Source organism: Scophthalmus maximus, chromosome 9, assembly GCF_022379125.1.
Source record: "Scophthalmus maximus strain ysfricsl-2021 chromosome 9, ASM2237912v1, whole genome shotgun sequence".
In the NCBI taxonomy this organism is placed as follows: domain Eukaryota; kingdom Metazoa; phylum Chordata; class Actinopteri; order Pleuronectiformes; family Scophthalmidae; genus Scophthalmus; species Scophthalmus maximus.
The window spans coordinates 6,073,829-6,097,500 of NC_061523.1; the positions used below are offsets into that span (position 1 = coordinate 6,073,829).

At 42.7% G+C, this 23,672-nt stretch overlaps 1 protein-coding gene across 2 annotated transcripts in view; it reads left to right on the forward strand.

Annotated features, from left to right (window-relative positions):
- The window catches only part of il1rapl2 (interleukin 1 receptor accessory protein-like 2), a 344,386-nt gene that overhangs the window by 278,605 nt on the left and 42,109 nt on the right, over positions 1-23,672 (forward strand). For both annotated transcript variants that reach the window (XM_047334583.1, XM_035650663.2), the window contains exon 7: positions 10,888-10,962. In XM_047334583.1, coding sequence (XP_047190539.1) covers positions 10,888-10,962 — 75 coding nt within the window. The remainder of the gene's footprint in view (positions 1-10,887; positions 10,963-23,672) is intronic.

Sequence of the window (23,672 nt, forward strand, 5' to 3'; positions counted from 1 at the left end):
GTGTGTGCGATGTGTACTTTTCTGCATTAGAAAGATGATGACAGATGAACACAACATTGATCAGCAACAGAATTAAATGAAATGGATGTCAGGAACATGTTCCTTGTTTAAAAGCAAAGGGTTTGAATAATCACCTATCAGACATCACAGTAAGGTTGATACTGGGCCAGGGGACGTTTATCGATCAGTTTGTGTGTGTGTGTGTGTGTGTGTGTGTGTGTGTGTGTGTGTGTGTGTGTGTGTGTGTGTGTGTGTGTGTGTGTGTGTGTGTGTGTGTGTGTGTGTGTGTGTGTGTGTGTGTGTGTGTGTGCGTGCGTGCGTGCGTGCGTGCGTGCGTGCGTGCGTGCGTGCGTGCGTGCGTGCGTGCGTGCGTGCGTGCGTGCGTGCGTGCGTGCGTGCGTGCGTTTTACCGAAGCAATATGGATTCTGTTGTTACCTCCCTTTTTGCCACATTGCTTGTGTCGGACAAACAACTGCAAACTTCAGAAAGAGGTTATTTAAATTACATAAATTTTGTTAAAACTGACGTGCTCCCTGTGCCACGAACAGTTTGCATTTACCCCGGCATTGAGTATGTTTTCACTAGAAAGAAAAATGTTTATTATTCCAGAGGTGTGGGAGAGAGAATGAAAGATGTTTCCTATAATTCATCGAATGACTCTCAGGAAATTAAGTGCTACTTAATTTCGAAAATTCACCGTCTAACGATGGAAGATGGATTGTGTGCACATGAAGAGGATGGTATGTAAATGTACAGTTGTGGGTATGACCTCACTCCTAACGTGTGTGTGTGTGTGTGTGCGTGTGTGTGTGTGAGTGCGCCATTTTCAGTGTTAATTTAAAATGTATTAATGATTTAATATGTCCTCGACAGTGACAGTACATTGACTGATGCACAACGAACAAGCTCATTATTGAAGGTCTTATCACCTCTGAGCAGATGCACACACACACACACACACACACACACAAACACAGGCCTCACTTCTTGTTCAATGTCATATATGCATCTGTCATCATAATTAAGGCCAGCTTACCTTTTTAAAAAGTTGCACAGCATCCTTGATGTTAAGGTTTTTTAAAACTCACTGTGCCATAACGCTGCCCGGTGGCGTAGTGGTCGGCACTTTCGCTTCATAGCAAGAAGGTTCTGGGTTCGAATCCCGGTTCAAACCAACCAGGGCCTTTCTGTGGGGAGTTTGCATGTTCTCCCCGTGTATGCGTGGGTTCTCTCCGGGTTTTGCGGCTTCCTCCCACAGTCCAAAACACATGCAGTTAGGTTCATTGGAGACTCTAATGAGTGAGTGAGTGAGTGAATGGTTGTTTGTCTCTGTATGTGGCGCCTCTCGCCCAAAGTCAGCTGGGATTGCCCCCCCCCCCCCCCCCCCCCCCCCCCGCGACCCTTGAATGGATAAAGCGGTAGACAATGGATGGACTGTCCCATAACATAAATACTGAATCTTGACAAGAGAAAATCAAAGAGGAGGCAGAAGAAGATACATAGATATATACATAGATCACAGATTTTCTTATCTGCACCGCTTATTAAGGGATAATTCTGCTTTCCTACAACTTGGTTCTTAATATGTAGAATTTGGCCTCGCACATCGCAGAGATACGGGAGCATAGTGTAATCTGTTCAAAGTCAGATCACCAAACAGGACCAGACATACGATCTGACAAGTTGTAAAAAGACAAGAGTGAATCTAGATTTTCTCAAATATCTTTATTTAAAGGTAACACAAATGCTTTGTGGACTGTGGTAGCAAAGAACCACCCGGAGAAGAGGTCCTCGGTTAAGAATCTTTTTATTCACGCAAAAAGACTTGAGCCTGTACCTGCAGTGTAAAAATTCTGACAAATTAATACGAACAGTTATATAGTGAAAAGACAACATCCTTATTTACATATACGCCCATTTCCTCCAATGGGATTCTCTCCATTTATGAAAAATGCTTAGCTTTATCCAATCACACTGTATCTCCCGCTTCTGACGCATTCATGTTCCAATAGTGGGGCAAATAGCCTTTGGTCTGATCACTCGGATAAACATTTTGTCAGATTAATAGAATTTGACCTGGTGTGTACCATGTACAGATGTTTTGAGTGCACTACCAGTATCAGAAACGCCTCTGATGCAGTTTCAGGCATCGGGGAGTATTTCGTATATCATATCATTTTCAATATTTCACTTTCCAGCGTGAAATACTACCAAATTGCTGCCATTTTCGCTGGCTCCGCCTACTGTTACACTACACCACTAGAAATCACTTCTTCTTCGTCGCTCCGAAACAGCAGTTGTCGCTTTACTGTCGCTGGCAAATGCTGTTTATAGAGCGGCGAAGAAGAAGAAGTGATTTCCGGTAGTGTGGCGTTATCCAGAGCTAGTGAGATTCGCAGCAATTTGGCTATATTTCACCTGGAAAGCCCCACGAGTAAAACGGCGTCGTGTACCATATTGTTGTATTGGAACATTCAGACAACACTCATACTCTCGATATTGACCGATACGCAGGTCCAGGTACCGGAATCTGTATCGGGAGGGAAACAATGGTATCGGACCATCTCTAGTACTGTACCATGTTATGAAGAGAACAAATACAAGGCCCAACCCATATTAAATATATACTTTAGTGGCTCGATGAACAGACAGTTGACTATTTGAAAATATACGACAAAAGATTAACTGTCAAATACACCTACACTGCCAATGACTGTAAAAGTTGGTTTCACTGAACTTAATGAGAACGCTTTATAACTTACCCACTACGTGTTTAATGTGTGTACCTGCAAGATGCCTGCAATTTATCATTCATTTATCTTAAAAGTTGTTGACTTCCTTGATACTTCAATGTCCTGACAATGTACACCTCTGTAGAAGAGAGGGAAAGGGACGCAGAGAGAGAGAGAGAGGGAGCACTATAGCCTACAGATAGCAGGAAGATAATTATCTAAATCTCCACGGGTGGTTGAGCCACCCCCGGCCCCTGCGCTGGAAATAGTGTGTTCCCACCCATGCTGTCAGTGGGACCAGCAGCAGTTAGGTAAGAGTCCCTGAACTGATTTAAATCACTAAGTATACGGTCTCAAGCGCACACTCGCGACGGAGCGGCAGCAGCGCCAGCTGTCGGCGCCAGGATCCGGTTCGTATTCAGTATCCGCCGGCCCCATCTTTGGCTGCCGATCCTCCGTTTCGTTTATGGCGCTCGTCTCCTGCTCTCGCGCCTTTCCGCGGTGTCGCGTTACGTCTGCCTGTGGGAGCACTCGAGACACGCTACGTGCGCAGAGGTCTCCGGGGTCACGGGCAGGAGGGACCGCTCATTGTTCCACCTTCTTAATGAGTCTCATCAGCACCCTTCGGCGCTTTGTCTGCATTCAGTTCATTTCTGCCTGATGAAATGAGATTTTTAAATGAGGAGGTCGGCTTTCCCGATTCGGTCGCAGAGTGGGACTGCGTTACCTTAATTACATTCACGTGCGGCTGAACATGAAGACAGAGACAGGCGACAGAGTTCGTGTTCTTTGTCACGTGGTTCCAGACGACGTTCTCCGTTATCCGTTTTACCAATCCCCCAGAAAAACATGGAATGTTTTATATTGAAATTGAGTCGTCACTTAGCCTCAGAGCTGCAATACTATGCATTTTTTCTCCTTCAACCCTTTGACCTCTGCAACAGAAATAGTCTGGTTGTTACCACATTTCGCACCACAAGTAACTTGATGTAATGACGTCATCACGTGCGCAACAATGTGATTAGGCAGAGTACAGACTCGGCTTCGCTGTACAAAAAGAATGAAGTTGCAGCTACCGTGCTTTATATTCAGATCCGCTTGAACAGGGTGTGCGTTTGCAAAGAGTTAAGAAGAGAAAGAGGCACAGTGTCAGGAAATAAGTCAGGATCCGAATGTTCAGAAAAAAAGACAAAATATACTGAATAAAATCCCACTTGACTAAAACTTACATCTTCTACAAAAAAATCCCTCCACTTTAACAAACTAAATGCACAACGAGGCTGTAGCGAAGACACTGTGATGTGATACTGCATCCCCCATGCAAGTGCCAGACCGGACTCTTGCCAGTTGAAGCTGTTTACCTGCTGCCCGTCAACCTCCGAGTTCACCGAGGGTCGTGCCTCTTCCTCCGCAGCCTCCTCCCCTCTCCGGAGAGCCCTTCATTTGTAATTTATGCCTTTAATCATTAAGTCTTATGTGAAGAGTTAAGGGAGAGCGCGCGCTTGTTTCCTCCAGCAGGGTGTCCCTCCAGCGTGGCACTGCTCCGGAGCAGATGGCGCCTGTGATAATGGTCTTCAATGCATATGTCAATGTGTGTGTGTGTGTGTGTGCGTGTGTGTGTGTGTGAGTGAAGACAGAGGTGTACTTTGGTTTAATGTTCCCTTCAACTTCAGCACTTGCACCGGGGTCACATTAAAGCCCATCAATCTCACTCACACTCGCTTTAACACAGTGTGTTCCACCCTCGGGGCTCTCGGCTCTCTCCAACTGGTGGCGGTTGCATCAGAAATAGGCCCCATGTATGTGTCACACAACAGTGGATCATCATAATGACATTAGCATAAAGCTGGCCTTACATCATCCATGCTATGATTCAGCTCTCTGCTTCCGAGAGGGTGTTTGTTTTTGTTTTTTTTGTTTTTCCTGTCCAGAATGAGTCACCCTTTACATATTCTAAGTGGGTACTGCAATCCAAGAACGCCTGCATGAAGTCCGCTCTGTTATGGCATTTAAAGGAGCACACGCTCCTTTAGGGAGATCGGGCTATTAAAATATATGATAATAATAACAATGACAGGCACCAAAAGTTGGATATACTGGTAGGTGGTTGGCACCAAAGCTGAAAGTTAACGCTCAGGTATACACAAGTAACCGATAACAGGTTAGGTGACAGCGGCTAACTCTTGTCTGTCGTATCACATGTACAGTGGCGTCCGCTGACACACGTCTCCATTTGAAACTAACGCAGTATCGAGATGAATATACGTACATGACATACGTATATTATTTCTCTCTTTCACAGAAACGCACACAAACACACTCAAACAGACAAAAGAACTACAAACTGTACACGAGACATGCAGAAATCTGCAGCATTACATTGAAACACATAATCACACACATACACAAGTGCACTGGCACTTGTTAAATTATTTTTAATTTAGAGGACATGATTGGTTAACACACAGACACACACGCGCACACACATGCGCAGGAGCATAGTGAAAATATTGTGGCTGATATTTGCTGCTTGATTGACAGCCAGCCCCCACTCTGCCTATTTTATCATTGATCTATTAAACTTCACTTCGTATTCATTAAGAGAACAATGTCGCATATTATAAGAATCTGGAAATCTGCTTTACTTCGATCCAATGAATTTTTTTTATTTTCCCCACAGAGATCCACCGTCAGCGAGGGGGGAAACAAAAATGAAAAGTCAAATCAGAGTGGATTCTGACAGGAATAAATGAGTCTTACTGTGAATAGGGCACGACATACAAGTCAAAATGTGTGGGGAATAAACATAAATGTCATTTCATAATTCCCCAAAAGGTCAAAATCTATTTGATGTACAGAATACAGTATCGGATTATGCACTCAAACGAACACGCCCTTCACTGTTGAAGGCTGATTGTGTAGTTCATTCTGAGCTTTCTACTCAAATATGTCATTTGAGTACAGAATGGAGGTTCCTGTACTTTACTTTGACTTCCATGTTTTATCTCACTTCCTGTTTCTCTTCCTATTGTACTTTTTATCCTACCACAATTTCCTGACTGCTGTAGTCGCTCTTTTTTCTTGTTAAATGTGATTGTACATCGCTCATATGACTGAGCCATTAAAAATGTGGCACTGCTTTACATTGAAGTACCCAAGAGCACCTTTATACTGAGTTAACTTCTGTGCTGAAACGATTAAAAGGTTCATTTATGACTCGCTGAAGAGTTTCAGGGTCTTGTCATCCACCCGGTGCAAAGCTGTGCAAAGTGCAAAGTGTCTTTAAAGTCTCAGACTGAGGCTGTTGTCACGTCCACCTTGTTTACATGGCAAATGCACTTCTGTCCATCTCGGCGCCCACAGGCGTGAGGCGGGAATTAAAATTCAAGGAGGCCAAGACGAGCCTTTTACCAGACATGTCGATAACTGTGTTTATGTTGGTTAATACGCACAGGTAGATTTTTATCTTTATTATTTAAAAAACTTTAACTTTATATTTTTAATTCAAGTTCTCTATATTTGGTTGTATTTGAGTCTCCTTCTTATACATAGTTATTTAGAATAAAATTCACAGAATAACAGCATCTTAGGAAGCAGGGTGGTCTTTTTTCATATATATATATATATATATATATATATATATATATATATATATATTCGCCTATATATCAGTATTGGAAATGTTTAACCTTTTTATTATCCTACTGTCATCAGCCCCCAAAGATCCATGTCTGTCGGGCTCTAGCGGAAAGCAGTTGCACTTTTGACCAACAATAACCTCGTCTGAAGTCAGTGGTGCAGTATTTCCCTATTAGTTTAATGATATTATTCTAATGTCTTTTACACAGCAGTGTGTACTCAGAGTTTTCAAACATCACCCACCATACGCGAGTTGTGTTACAGTTAAGTGTTTCGATGACTACGTGCCCGTTCTCTCACATGTACACGAGGACTCACATCCTCTTTGTCTGCATGCAAAAGTTTCCTAGTTTCACTAGGCAGAAAGCTGCAAAAGGTCAAAGTGAAGTGATCCTTAAAAATGCTGAGGTCAGTCCATCTGCAGTAAAATCAGCTCAAGGCCACATTGCACGAATGATCAACATCATGCTGAGTAAATGGTGATAAACAGTCACCACAAATATGGTTTTAAATGTCGAGTAATGTCCTTTTGACTTCAGCTGTAGTGGAAATGTTCCCCATGCTGTGAATCTTACACTCTTGCGATTTCAAACTGTGAATTGAAAAAAGAGGCTACATTTGGTCTGACACACAAACTCTAATCATTCCATGTTTGCAGATAAAGTCTGCAATACAACAGTTTTGCTTTTAATCTGCTCAGAGCGCCTGGAGAGCGAATTTATCAGATCAGGATCATTCGAATCAAAGTGTCCCTAAATCACAGAGAAGTTAGTCTAAACCTTCTTCCGTTCGTTACGTTCATGGTGAGGCTCTGAAGACACGCACGCTCACACACTCAGTTTCCACTTTAAATTCAATAGATTTACATCCCCTGGACTCATTGCAGTAAAGGAGATAAGCGCTTAAATAAACTTTGACTCCTCTGTCTAGGGGCTGTCAGTGATTGTTCCTCTGTCTGACCTAATGTGCTGGACCGCGCCGCTCTGTGTAGCTGGAAAAGGTCAAATCTTATTTGAAATACAAAGTGCATGTACGGAGCAGCGGTGCAGCGAGACAGCTGCAGTGTGAGTCTTTGTAATCTGGTCTTTGTGTGTACGGTCACTGAGTGAATCATGAAATCAGTTTTTTCAGTTTAAAAAAAACAAACATATCTAATGTCTAAAGCACTCCAAAAAGGGAATTTGCTGTGGTCAGTTGCTACATTTGACAGTATGCAAGTTGAAATTTTGATATAATTCAGCAATTGATATTATTTTTATATTTTGCCATTATCAGCAACACACTTGTTTTCCAGGAACTGGTCCACAAAGTTGATGGATTGTTTAGTTAGTCAACAGATAAATTAATTGGGGAGTGAGTGATTTTCAATTCATTTAGTAATTTGTATTAATCATCGTTTTAAGGATTGATTCATACACCACATAATGGTGCAAAACGATGCCACAATAAGCTTCAAAATCTCTGTTATTGTGTAGTTGGATGCAAGGCTTATGTCTCAAATTCAGCCGTTGCTTTTTCTGATATTCATGTCTCGTCAAACATGGGAGAAATTCAGCGACTGGCTTCCACATCAACAGTGGCCTTTCATTTTCAAGACTAGCAACGTTCTATCATAAGTTCAGAGATCTCAAATGCATGTTTGTGGTGCATTATGTTCTGCGTGAACCAAGAAAGCAGCAGCCCCATCATTAGCATCTATTAAGCACACGTCTTTTGATATTCAGATTTTCATTCAGGTCAACACGCACATACAACGACCCAATCTTCTTGTGCACAAACAGAAAGGTGGATTTTGTGATTTAATGGCACGTGGTCCTGGTGCATTCAGGGTTGCCAAAAGATTTTTGTTAAAGTTTGTGGCCAGTAGTTATTGAGACATGTTGAGACAATTTACCCTCACAAACTCTCGAGTACGATGTGTTAGTTGTGTTACATTCGATAAAGACATCGCTCCATGTAGAAGAGACGCACTGCACCACTACTTAATCACTGTGACACAACCCCTACTGTGCCTCCTCCATGACTGTGAGACAGTCAAGTCCAGGATGAGTCACCAAATATCAGGCCGGTGCGGGCAAGTTTACCTTTGTCCTCCCGACAAATATAAGACGTATCCAGCTCATGGCGGTGAAAACCCACAAAGTATTTTCTTGCATAAAGTGCCATTTTGAAATCAGAAAGCAAAAAGCTAAAAGTCTACACGAGGAAAGGAGAGGTATGCTTTGGGAATAGAGGACAGAACAGGAGAGTAGAAGGTCTATAGGTGAAGGGTTATCTCATTAATCTTAAACCGGAGCAGCAGAACCTTCAGAATGCAAATCAGACTTATCAGAGAAACAGAGAGAGGGATCGACTGATAGAGATTGACAGTTTGATTGGGAAAAAAGTGAAAAAACGAGGAAGAAAAGAAAAAAAAGTATCTGTAGTCACTTTGAAAAACAAAAGATGATTTAGACCAACGTGGGCTGTAAGTCAGAGTAATGAATCAGTTTTACATGTCTCACTTACCTCTGATGTGAACACTTACCTCTGTTAATGTGGTTGTTGAGTGACAACACCATAAATATGCTGGGCCCAGAGCTCGACACCTTCCTGTCCATGTGAATGCACAGTCTCTAATGGATTGCACCCTTTGTCTTTGCCGCTCGAGCACATCTCCCTCCCACAACATCTGAAAGTAAAATATAATCGGACTGGACCTTCTCTCAAACCCAAGCGACGGATCTCTGATGTTGAAATGAAAGATCAAAACTGATGACAGATTTCAAGTGGCATAATTTTCACAGACAGACACATTTGAGCTTGGTAATGTGGATGAAGCAAGACTGCAGCCATGCTAGCAGCTAGCGGGGGCTTTGGGCCAAATGCGGCAAACATCAGTAAGCTAACGTGCTATCACAAATCTTTTATGTTTATAATCTTAATTCATGGTGTTAGCATGCTACCACTTGCTTAGTAGCACTAAACACAAAGTTTAGTGCTAGTTTTCCAAAGATACAAAGATAATATTTTGGGGCAAATTAAAAATCTGACTTGGTGATGGCAGTAAAAGATTAATTGATCACCAAAGTAGTCAAAATTCCTTCTGGAGGGGGACATGAATGTCTCACAAAATTTCATGGAAATCCATCCAACATGTCACCTGGGTAAAGTATGTGTGAACCTCAGGGTAGTGCTGTAGGAAAAATTAGAACATGGCCAAAGTCATTAGGATGACTAATGACAAAGGACAGCAAAGAGTGGCTGAGGATCAGGGGCTGGAGGAGGTTGTCCTCTATGCGTAGTGTCGGTGGTTTGATCCCTACTTCCCCTTGTACACACGTCGAATTGTCCAGCAAGACACTGGTCCCCAAATTGCTTGTGGTGGTTGGGCCAACGGGTGGTGTGGTATCTTTTTGCCATCAATGTAAGTGTTTGCGTGCATGGGTGGCAAGAGGCAAATTGCAAAATCCTTTGGATAAAGGCCCTACTTAAAAGCAGGCGATTTAACATTGAGGATTCACCCCCTGGGGACCATGCCTATCTACGTCCAGATTTCATGGCCAATCATCCAATAATTGTTGAGATATTTCTATCTGGACCAAGCTACAGACTCACCTACAGACAGCATGATGGGCATATTTCTGCGCTGTTGTAAGCCACTTTTTTCAGTCTCCCATCAGTTTTGTTCTATGCCAAATCAGAGGTTTATTACACACTGGGAGGAAGTGAGGGGAAAGGTGTTAAACAGAAACGAGCATTGGTGCTCAAAGTCCATGGGAGTGAAATTGAAAGGTTGTGTTGGTTGGAGGCTGGGCGTGTCTGCTGTTTCACCAGAGTAGAAACGCAGCCAGGCATCTTGTTTGTCTGTGGCAGCCTCTGGTAGGTGTGACCCTCAGTCCCTCCACTCTCTTTAAAGGTTTGTTCTGCTGGGTGATGCTGTAGGTCAGTGATCAGTGGGTTTGTCTAAAGTCAGATCTCTGCCTGGACTTTTTTACTTACAAAACAGTGCTGTATAATTTTACAATTGCCTTGAAAGTGATCCTTTTTTCAGGCTAACCCAACTCCGGACCTACATTATTGTATTTGACATGTTCTACACATAATGTATACATTACTCACTCTACAACGCCTGTCTTCATACCACCTCTTCACTTGCGTTTATCCAAGAAATGCTTCCACATGAAATAGAGTCGGTTGCCAATTTTTATTTGGTTTGATTGAGAAGACAGACTTTTTGACATTCAGAGAGGTTTTGCCACAACTCAATGTTGTAATCTTTCTTTTTCAAGTATCGAGACATGTTTTCATACTTACACATGGATGGCTATGATGCATTTGTCTTAGAATTGAGGAATGAAGTCTATTTTCTCCTTTACCCTTGTAGCTTATAGATCGAAGACTTATGTATCGTGAGCCCATTATGTAATGCTGTTCACCAGAACCAAAGCTCATAAGTTTAAAACTCTCAGTCACTCTCACTCTGATAATTAACCTTTCCCTCTGTATATCTTTCTCGCTCTGTTTCTCTTACAGCTCTCCAAACCACTCGGCCTCCCAAGGTCCTTTTTCCCCCAGAGAGGCAGGACACGGTCATAGAAATCACGCCTGGTAAGAACCGACACATCCTGTCTATTTATTTGTTCTTGGATTAAAGTGGTCATGCTTGAGGTGTGAAGTGTTAATTTTTGTGGGGTTTCGACATTTTGTCTGCCCTTTTGGGACACCGTCATGGACACTTCAGCATTTGTCCGTGTCAGAACAGCCCGAGTGCTACCCTCGCTTGACCTTCAGGCATAAATGAACAGTAAAGCTGGAAAATTACTTGATGCAATGGTTTACGGCAGCGTAGGTTTTGATTTATTGTTCAGCTTTGGATGTCACTCCCGCATAAAGAAAGAAAGCAACACAGTTAGGGTTACTCTTAATAGAAAGCCACTATACCCAGGGTTTATAGTTCAAGTTTCCACCGGCACCAGACAATGGTTCTGGCATCAACATATCCACGATGGGCCTGGCTTTGTCATTATATTTTTACCATCCATATGGTGTGGACATTCAATTTTAATTCCACCTTGACCCTGTGCATTAAAGAGGTATCTCTCTTTTATCCGCAATTTCTGCACAGATTTGACTGGTTTTATTTTCTGCTCCTGAGGATCCTGTGTGTGGAGCACTTTTCAGGTCTTTCTTTGTCTCTTCACAATTAATGCTGCCACTGTGAATGCTAGCTCTCCAGGTCCTCCCCTGTTTACTGCCGAAAGATCGTGGGCTCTGGGCAGGAAGTTTTTTTATGCTGAAAGACCATGTAGTATACCATGAAGTACCACTGAATGCTTAGAACATAAAATGCTAAAACTTTTATGAACTGCTGTAGCTATGGATTCTGTATGAAATAAACTCAATGGATCATAGTTTTGACCTAAATTGTGTCCCAAGATGGTTTCCCATTACAGTGTTATTCCAGTAAAGGTTTTGGATATATAACCAAATATGTTGAATAATGTCAAAATGACAAACATATTTACTTTACTTATGCGCATGGGAACTACAGTAAGGTTAGGGATGATCATGGTTATGACATATAAACTTAAAGGTTGGCATCTGAAACAGGTGATTATAATAGTGAAGTCAAATCATTTGGTTTGGGAAACATCGTGCTTACTGTTGGTGAGAAGGTGGCATACTGTGGTTCTGTACATAAAAGTCAGATTCACTACGCATCACAACGTCAATGCCCTTACATTTTGCCTCACCACATAAAGGTTTCTTGCATTGGCACTCAGTATTGACATTGGCTATAATCATGAGGTGTGGAGAATTCGATGTAAATGTAATTGCTATCGATGCAATCCAGGCACTTCAGGCCCTCGATTTGGATAACTTCCCTCGACCTCATGATTATCTTTGGGAAAAAATCATTTTGGGGCCCGTGGGTGTCATATGATGTTCAATTCTGACTGTGGTCACCGCGCCAAAACCTCCACATGAGCTGGAGTGGTTCCAGCGGGCTCGACACAGAGATGCCTCCGTCTGCGGGGAAGTCAGAGGTCGGGTTCAGTTACAGTACAGCAGCCCTGGAGCTGGTCGGGGGTTTGGTGTCTCGGGGCAGACGGCTGAAAGACGGTGGCTCTGTGAGCACCAGGCCGCTCCGCTGGCCTCCTGCTCTCGGCCTGTCTGAGCTCTACCCGTTCCGGTCCTGCTGTGCTTTTGTTCTTTTATCTCCACTACTCAGTGATGAACTGTGACTTATGAGCAGATATCTTCTCAATCCAATTTACATTGTGATAAAACATTTACAGACTCTGCACAGGACTCGCTACAGCGCTGCCTTATCTACTGATGGGAACTGACAGACAGTACAAACCATGACATTTTGAATTTAGTCCTCTCATTGGGATTCGCCTAGGCTCGGTGACTTTCACATACTTGTATATGTGAAAATATATTGCACATTTAGTTGTGAGAAAATTCCAGCTTGGGATCAATAAAGTACGTATCTATCTATCTAGGCAACAGCAAGAACCTCCAAAATTTAAATTTTAGCACTGTTAGCAATATTATGAAAGTAAGATGGTTGTATTTGGAACAGTTTCAACAACGAAAAAGGTCTGATAAAAGAAATCCAAGAAAGAAACAAGCAGACATGAATTTATAAACTGGAAAAAAAACCCAACTCATTAGGAGTTTCTTGTGTACTAAACAGTGTGTTGTGTGCTGCTGCGGGCCCAGTTGGCTTGTTTCCTTGCCAGCTGTGTGTGTGCCCGCGTGCGTGTCAAAGTGCATACATTCGTGAATGCACGTGTGTGTCCTGCTGTTCAGCCGTCTCTCACACAGTGTTAGCACTGTAGGCGGAAATGTGGCTGTGTGTGTGTGTGGTTGTTTGCTGTGTGTGTTTCCATTAAAGCTAGATTGATGTAGTAACAAATAGGCCCTAAGGCCTCTGTACACTGATTGCAGCAGGGACACCTTTTAATGGGCACCGCAACCTTACCCCAACTACACACACACACACACACACACACACACACACACACACACACACACACACAGAGACAAACTCACCTACAGCAATAAAGTACACATTCCGACACATATAATGAACACACACACACACAGTCACAGAGTGACCCTGCGGTACATTTTTAATTATCGACTTGTTTTAACCTGAGGGAGATTTACATCAGCAACCACAGTTGTGTTGTTCATTTTCCTCATCTCTCCTTTCCCCCTCTGCCCCTCTGTTCCTCTTTTCTCCGTTCACTTCTTCGATTCTTTCTTCTCCTCCTCATCCCTCGATTCTTCCTTTTGCTTTTAACTGTTTGGTCCTTTGCCTTCATCTCCTTTTCATTTTTTTACCAGTATATTTTATTCACATTTCTTTCCACTCTACATCCCTCCCCTCTCTCTCTCTCCTCTGCTTTTTCATGATATATTCCATACTGCTGTAGGTTATAGACACAATTCATTGAGCTCATTGTTATTTTACTAATGTGGGATGCAGGCAATAGACCAAAAGAGCTTATAATTAAAGATTGATTCACGATACAATTTTTTTAAATTTTAAAACACAGAAGAAAGAATAATGCTGATTGAAGAGTTATTTGAACATTCTGTCACAATTGTGTAGCTGTGTAAAACACATGCAACACTATCGGTGCAGTAGCAGCTTCTGAGGTCTAAAGTGGTTTAAAATTAATATATTCTTTTAAATAACAGACACATTGGAGTTTGTGCTACAGGTTCAGTCTTACAGTAGGATTACAATATTCATAATAACCACATTTGGAGTTAATGTCTCTTGATGAATTTCTTTTCATTTTTATTTCATTTTAAATGCATTCACATTTGTGAAGGTTCATTCCCTGTGTTTAGTCAGAAGAGAGGATGATTTTTTCTACATAGATATTATTTATTCTGGGCAGGTTGATTGAGCATTAAGCTCTTTTTCTACAAAGCCCTGCGATCACATTCATAAAGGCCAAATATTAGAATAACTAGAATAAACAGGATGATAACAATGTCAGCTGACAATAAAGTTGATTGAACAATGTCATTCCTTTTTCTGAAGAGACACTTGGATTTAAGGTTTATTAAAAGATAAAAACAGCAAGTCAATTTATTGAAGTAATGCAGAGATCACGTCTTTTTTACTCCAATATCAGCGTCATATTCAAGTCATTAAATCGCAATTGTTTCCGCGGTGTGGTTCAGAAGGATGGAGTCAACCAAGCTGACTGAAGAATGTCGACTAGAGAGGGGAAAAATGAAAGTGAATGTAAAACCACGATGGAGAAAGTGCACATAAACTCGAGCACGATCATTTGTAATGATGTGATGAATTTGGTTCAATACCCTGCGGCGTTGAAAATGTCCCTTTCATTCATCACAAGCTCAGCACATTGTTGGTTTGATTCCTCGTTTGCTCTCTGTCATTTTTCTTTCCAATGTTCTGGGACCTTAATGCCAGTCACATTTAAATCCAGTGAGGCTCGGCTAATTGCTAGACAGTAAAGTGTTTGTGTGGTCCATCCCCTTCACCTCCGTCCGCGAGCAGACACTTGTCCTCCATCCACTCCCTTCAGCATGGTCCAGTTACAAGGTAGATGTGGTTATGTGGCCGAATCAACTCCCAATGGACGGAGAAGCTTTGTATAAAGAAGATGAAAGTCATTTGACCTACTCCCCTCCACCCTTTCCCATGGGAGTAGGGATTCCAGTCCATGAACTCGGCCGGACAGCCTAAGGGAACCAGGATCGTGAACTGGCGTCGGCCGGCTTGCCGACTGGAGGTGAGGAGCAGGTATCGGTCGGACCGGCGGTCGGAGACGAGTTGCGGGCGTGGGCTGGACCGCTGACCGGAGACGAGCTGCAGGCGCGGGCTGGACCGCCACTGTCTCTGACCCCTCCGGGAAAGCCTTGGGCTCACTCGCTGCTCTCACTTCGTGTAGGTAAACACCGGTTTGAGGACGGACGGAGGCGGCAGACCCGAGTCCGGCCCCGATCGGGGCCAGGAGACATTCCAACAGCTGGGTCCGCCTCTCCGTCGCCTGCTCCCTCGCCAATTGAGCCGGCATGGTCACTGACAGCTGCCGCGGCTGCGTTCCATGTCTGGTGGTGTTGTGCCCTATGTCGGGCGCCACTGTGGCAATCATCCTCGCCACCCTGGGTTACAGAACACACACCAGATCAACAGCCGGTAACTCTTTATTAAGAACGAACACAAAACATCAACCGACCGAAATGCAATGACACTGCCTGGCTTCTGCCACACCGGCTAAATTGTCTGGCAGATTAAATAACCTTCATGGATCTAAATACACACACATGCACACAAATGTGTATGTGGGGCAACATATTGTACCCGGAAATAGTAGACACATGTTTGCACCCAGTCGACACACAGATGCAAACACACTTCAATGTGATCTATTTCCAGATGAATGGGTCAATCAATGGACAGAAAAGGGACTTTTTGATATGTCTCATCAACATCCATTTCAGATTTGTCTTTGGATACTGGAAACAAAACTAAAAACTTCCAAGACATTATGTTGCAATGAAACTTAACTGAAAACATTTAACTTAGTTGACTGAAAAAATGCTCAAAACATGCTCACCGTCACCGATACGTTCTGCAACACACACACACACACACACACACACACACACACACACAGGAGTATCAAGTGTCAGTGTGAGGTTGGCTGTGAAAGGCAGGGTAAGATAAGGACGTGGCAGGCTTTCGGTCTTTTTCTTCTCGCTCCCCCCTTGTCTCTCCTTCTCCGTCTCTCTCGGTCGTCTTCTTCCACCCATCGCATTTATCTCCCCACGTCTGTCTCCCTCTGTCCCTGCGAGGTGTCTGCATCTATCTCGCATCCCTTCCATCTGTCTGTCTCTCCTCCGCCCGCTCCCTATATTTTCCAACTGCACCTTTGTCGTTCTCTTTCAGCTCGCTGAGCCCTCTCATTCATGTGCTTTAAAATGGCGGCGCGTGCCCGTCATTATTCCCTTTCAAACTGTCCCAGAGAGATAACGTGAGGTGGGACGGGGTACAGGATGACATGAATGCAACAAAGTCCTTTTTTTTCTTCAGATTTTTCATTCTTGAGAGAGGTGGTTGTGTGTGCACTTGTTCGTCATCCTCAGCCATGTAATAAAGAGCAGGACAATGAAGCTCGATGGCTCCAAAGTTTCAAATGATCTGCAACAATAGTACACAATGATTTATTCATTTGATTTTTCTTTTACTTAAGCTGGAGCTTACGAGTTAACAATGGTGAAGGAAGATAGGAAAGGAATGAATGGCAGTGTGTAAGTAAATGTTCTGACATATTTTCTGATTTATCCAACATACAATTTCTGAATGAGGCAAATAAATAGATAGGAGTGACATATGACGAGACCAAGACAGAGCAGGGGTGGAAGACAAAAGTAGGAGGGACATTTGCAACATGCACAGTTTGGTAGATATACATTATAGCACACAGGCCATTAGATGGGTGTGTCCAGCAGCCGCCGCAGTGGAGTTGCACTGCGCTGCTGCTTCTTCAAAATGCATTGGTGACGTGCAGCTGTAGATTACTTTAAAGGAGAAATTATATTATCACAAGCTGCTTTCAGACATGCAAGGAAGTCTGGACTTTTTCCTCAAATTTTTCCTTCGAGAGGCTGTAAGTAAGGACGCAAATGTCTTCCAATGTCACTCAAACTGTTCCACTAGTGAAGTTTTCCGAAAAATGTCAGAGTGAGCCCATGAGAGAATACAGCAGGAAAACCTCTGGAAAACTGACAGAACCAGTGGAACAAAAACACTGCTTTCAAAACTTTCAACATTTCAACATTTCCTGCCTCCTGCGTGCTCTAACCAAACGCCACAGAATGTTCCACAAATGTTTGTAAAGATGTCCGACTGGGTTTTGTGATATGCGAAAGGGCAAACCCAATTTTCCGGACTCGTCTGAAAACAGCTATAGATGATGAGGGTACATTAGGTAAGATCCTCCGCTCGCCATGAATGTCTGCGCCAGATGTTTCACTGGAAAAGGGAAGAGTCAGGGCAGTCACCAAACTAGAATGTCAAATCCATCCAAAGGACCAACCAAGACTGTCAACCCGAGAGCCATGCATGGCGACAAAGTCATGAGAGTAAGTAAAAAAAAAAAAATGAAGGAAAAGAAATGGAAAGGAAGAAATAGCTGGAAATAACTGAGAACATGTGAGGGACTGAAGGAGCCTCCTATAGGAGAAGTGAGGAAGGGAGCAAGTAAAACTGCAGCAGGAGAGGGGAGGACAGAGGATCTGGGGGAATGAACAGACGTAGGAAGGAATAAAGGAAACAAAAGGAGAAAGAGGAAATTGAAGGTAGCCTGAAGGTGGAGGAAAGGAAGTCAACATGGAGCAAATAAAGAAGGAGAGAAAAGATGGGTGACAAGAGTGACGTCAGGAGGAGAACATGGGGGGGGGGGATTTATGGTGACAATAAGGTGGATGTAGACCACACACACACACACACACACACACACACACTGGCCAATAAGACAATTGTATTGTGGGAGTATCTGAGTTGCCTCTTTATCACTGTCAACACAAGTACACATCGTCTCAGGCTTCACACACAACACACACACACACACTCACACTCAGTCTACATAATATAATACAAGGTGTTTAGCCTTTCCGTCAGTGTCATAATTGTGCAAACTCACACACGCACACACTCGCACCCACACTGACACAAATCTCTCTCGGTGCCTCGATATAAACAGGCTGTCGACAGACGAGAGAGAGAGAGAGTGGAAGACAGAGAGAAAAGAGAGGGACACTCAAAGTTTGAGAGAAAGGAGAGAGTGCATCAAAGGAATTGAGAGAATAATTGCAGGTGAAAGGAGGATCGATGTGTGATGAAAGCGCGATAAAGAATGGATTTTGTTCTTTCTCCCGCTCTCCCTTTCATTTGTCATCCGGCGGCCTCATGAATATGGTGATCTGCTTTTGTTTGCAACCTTGATGGGGAAGGTGTGAGTGACGGAGGGGGAGCGGCGGGAAAGAGGAGAGGCAGAGAAAGCGATCTGACGGTCACCTGAATGTCTGTGTCACCGCGTTTACATGGGCAAAAAGTACCGGCGGCAAGAGAAACTAAAGTTTGGGGGAAGCGGGCCCGGAGGCTGCAAGGTCACCGTCTCAAGGGCCATGCACAGGCCATGAGGACATTAGTGGGGAAACGGGACCAATGGTATTGTCGCCCCAAATCAGTACTGTCAAAGTCTGTGTGAGTGTTGGTGTGTGTGTGACGTCGACCGTGTTGTCCTCTTTTTGTTTCCTCTTGTTTGAGACAAAGGGGGCAATCGTGCAAAGAGACAGTTAATCATGAATGGGGGGGGGGGGGAACTTTGATAACTTGGTACACTGATAGTCAAGTGTAGGGGTGAGAAAATAATTGATTCACTTGACTGCTCCCATATTTTGTTTCCTTACACTTTTAGAATCGCCGCGTGGATTCCAGCAAACGTACAGCGCAGAAGAATTTGCACTAGCGTTCATTCAGAGTCATGTTTCTGGCCATGTGATGGATGAAGGTCCAATATTCTATATTCTATATTCTCTAGCACTTGCAGCTCTCTCTCTCTGTGGCTGTTTAAATGCTCCACCTTCTTCACCAGCTAGTCTAGAGCTCTGTACGTTTGCCGTTTGATAGGAAACAGTCGGTTTATCTGCGCTGTAGATAAGCCGACTGTTTCCTACCAAAAACAGCTGTCGGCTGTTGAGAGCGGTTGGATCCAGAACAGTGAAGCAGCGGACCATCAAACCAACCTTTAGACAATTGTTAGTCTCCTCTTTGGCCTTAAAAGCATCTTCTGATTTGCTGATTTTTGACTTAAATGGGACAGCGGGGATTACATTTTCATGTTGCTTACTTAGCTTGTAAGACAGGACCAAACAATTCATGACAGCCCCTATTGTAACCACAAATTCCCTAAAAACGTTGCCTCCGTTACTGTCGTATTAAATTAGTGTGTCTTACGCTGTAAATCAGGAGTAATGTGGAATATGTGAGACTCGAGGAGCCTAAACGGTTTGGTCAAATGTCACCAAACAATGGTCGCTCCATTGGAAAATGTATCCAGGACGTATGTTTCTTCAAGACACTGAACCAAAAATCTGATATTTCTGCTGTGTTGGTTATTTTAGAATTAATTCAACACAGTTTTCAATGGTGAACCTCCAGTGTGTGTAATGTTTGGAGACAATGACACTATAGTACTTTAATTTTTCGAGAAGCTAAATCTTTTTTTTAATTTATTTCCAGAAATGTGTTCAGTAGTGGCTGTCGAGTCCTTGCTGTTTGGTACACTGTGATCTCCGTGTCTCCAACACTGTCTAATTATTTCTCCTGTGGTCTCTCCTCTCCCTCCCTCTCCTCTTCAAACTCTCTCTCTCTCTGTGAGATCAGGATCCTGTGGAGCCAGAAATGGATTTTTATTAAGCAGAAATCCCCTTTGAAAATCTAACTAACCAAGACCACTGTGCGTGCGTGCGTGCGTGCGTGCGTGTGTGCGAGCGTGAAGGTATTAATGACTGGAGTGTGATCGAGTCTGTATGCATGAGGTTGGATTTCCATGAAGCACCTACAGTAACTGCACTGACTGTGTTAGATTTGAAATATAATAGACATACTATTGTAATTTAGATGTCAGAGGATGTTATGGAAAAGTGAATTTAGAGTTCAATCAAGTTGGATTCCTGAGATTTAACTTTAAATCATGTTGTTTCCTTGTTGTTTTTCTTTTCTTTCCCTCATGTTCTCCCTCTCAATTCTTTAACCAGTTTCACATAAGATTTCTGTACCAGAGACATCTGAAGTCCGTCATAAAAAGCCATAGTCTCAGTTAAAGGCATGGATTTATCATCTTTAAAGTAAATAATCCCATGAAAAGGTTTGTGACAATATAAAAGTGTAACCTGACAGTTTTGTCAACTGGGTACCAAACTCCACTGAGATTCCCTGCTGTTTTCTCCGAAGGCTGGCCAATGATCATGAAACGTAGTGCCATACTTGTTCAACATAAATCATCATCTAACAAACAATATCTCCTAAATAGCCAAAGCACATATAGATCCAATGGCAAACAAGGTTTGACCTCACTGAATTAGGAATTTTGCTTGGAAGTTGGACATATAGGGCCCCAAATTTGCACACAAAAAAACCTAGCTCCGCCCCTGGTTGTGATAGAATTCAAAGCAACATGATAAGTGATTGCATGTGTGAAGATATTGGATCCACTGTCTCTGTTTAGACTTTGGAGTTGGAGTGGTTGTTTTCTTCATTGACCTTTGACCCCCCTCTCAGTTGATGAAGTGACCCATTACAACTGAGCAAACTCCACTAGTTGAAGAAGGACAAGAAATGTGGGCTGAATTTTTTCTGTCAAACTCCTATTTACGAGGTCAAGACTGAAACCTTCAAGCTCAAATTTAAGTATACCTAAATGAACGAAGAATGGTTAAAGCTCCGTCTGGCTTCACAGATGTTCTTGTCAGCCACAGTTATCACATCTGATAATACTCTTTTCAGACAATGGTTGTTGTCAGCAGATACTTTGTAGTAGACGTGGTAGAGCATCCAGGGGTGTAGCACCAAATGATGGGCCCTGTACATAAGCAGTCTCTGTGGCATTGAACCACCTCTCATGTGTCTGGGACATTCTCTCACAACTCTCACAGATGTTAGTTTGTGAAAAAGAACTTAGTAAATCCCTTAGCATCCTTATCAGTAAGCGATTTCCTTTAATATGCATATTTCACGGTTTGCATTGTCAATAGCTCAGTATTTATGAATTTGTTGACATCAAACCAACTGTCATTTGTCTGGGACATCCTCTCACAGCTATATATAGCTGATAGTTTATGAAAAAGGCCTTAGCATCCTTATCAGTGAACATTTTGCTTTAATATGCATATTTCAAGGTTTGCATTTTCAATAGCTCACTCATTTTTGGATTTAATGACATCAAACCACCTCTCATGTGTCTGAGACATCCTCTCACAACTTTCACAGCTCTTAGTTTATGAAAAATGCCTTGGCAAATCCCTTAGCATCCTTACCAGTCAGTATTTTGTTTAAATATGCATATTTCAAGGTTTGCCCTTTCAATAGCTCACTCATTTATGAATTTATTCAAGGTTTAGACGCAGAGCCAATGAAGATAACATCAGAAAGCTGACGAATGTTCAAATATGAAAATTACTTCACCCCTGGATTTCACTAGTTTCAACTTGCTGAAAAAAACCCCTTTGAATTACAGGCTTTCCAGGGTACCACCACCCTTGGGCCCTGGGTAGTCTGTCCCCTTTCCCCCTCCAGTGCTACGCCCGTGAGGGCATCTGCTGTAGTTTTGTATATGCATGTAAATAGCTCTGTTTTATTCAGAACTGTAAAGGTTCTGATATATGTATCTCGTTGGTTTAATCTCCTGGTAATTCCTGTCTTCCCCAGAGAGTTTCTCAAATTCATTGACTGTTCTTGTATAATTAACAGTAGTTAAAGAATTGATTTTTGTTGTCGATGAGTCATTTAGCTCAGGCCTATAGTTTATATTACCACAAAAAAAACATGTGTTCATGGAATGTGCAACAGAGAATTAAAAAGCGCAGATGAGAGCATTCTTAATTTACCTTACACCAGCACACTTCCTCTCTTGTGGTTGCAATATAATCCTGTCTTCATCCCTCCCCACATGTCCATGCATCAATTCATTACAAGTGTATGACTGTGCATTTGTTTGTGTGTCCATTTGGTCTCTTAAGAGCAGAACCTTTCTTAACCCCACTTAACATTTTCACACCTTTAACAGCTGTGAGAGCAGGAGTCAGAGGAGAGTGGCCAAGGGGGGATCCTAAGTGGAATAGTTTGTTCTCTCACTTTTCCACGTGTAATGGAGGTTAAGAGGTCTCGAACACTCACTCTCCTGCAACAATTGGGAACACTGCTCATCTTTGTAGACTTAAAAGGGGGTCGTATGACCTCAGGATAGTGATACATCGCGGGTTTTTGCACAACTCTGAAGGGCAATAATGCTCCCTGAGTGGCCTCAATCCAGGTTCTCTAAAAACTATATGGCAGTTAAATCGGAGCAACAACATCCAGGCTTTGTCGAGCAGTGGCCTCGTAAAAAACAGCTCTCAAAGTAATATTTTCTTGTTTAGTGAGAGAGAGTCCTTTCTTAAATCCCTTCAAAACGGTTCTCCCGTTAACCAACTTTACGCTCTGTCCAAAACCACACGTCATCCACTCATTAACTACCCCTCTTTGGTTAAAAGTAGTTACTCTCACTTGTGAGCAGTGGGTTTGAGTGTGAATTTCGGACACTCACTAATAATTATCATTTTCTGTCATCGCTGCCCAGGTGACGTTGCACAACAGCAATCTTCCCATCTATTAAATGCAGAGCATTGCATTGTGGGATTATCAGAAAGTGAGGACATGGATTCATTTAAGACACAATGTATAGGGCTAAACGTTGTGCAATGTATCGTAATTAGACTGTGATTTTGCACACAGCCTTAGATTACTTGAGGTCCCCTCGATGACAATAATCCATCCATCCATTCTCTATACTGCTTATTCTTTTACGTCGCAGGGGGGCTGGAACCAATCCCAGTTTACACTGGGAGAGAGGAGAGGTACACCTTGGACAGGTCGCCATCACATGGCCAACATACAGAAACAAACAGCCATTCACACCTACCGTCAGTTTAGAGCCTCCAATTAACCTAACCCCAAATCTGCACGCTTTTGGACTGTGGGAGAAAAAACCCACACAGAGAACATGCAAACTCCAGACCAAAAGGCCCAGGCTGACCTGGGCTTTGAACCAAGAACCTTCTTTCTGTAAGTGCTTACTACTGCAACTCCATGCCGCCTGATGATAACAATGTAAAAAGAGAAAAAACATTTCTTATGCTATGCTGATACTCGTGCACTTCTCATGCACACAAATAAATAGCTTGTTGCCCGTGTTGCTTGCCTCCGCGAAAACCAGCATATTGGGGCTGCCTGTTATTTCCAGATGTCTATCTGTAAGCATGACCAATTGTCAAAATGGCTACAATCATGAGAATTAATACTTAGGTTAAAAGGTAAAATTAATTGTCTTTTAAAATCAAACTCAATGATCAATAGGAAACAATAATACACACAATCATATGACAATAAAACTCCTAAAGGAAATGTTTGAATTACAGCACTTTTGTAAACTGTAAATGAACAATTGGATACCGTAATGTGACAATTTAACTGAAGGATACAATCTTAAAGAATA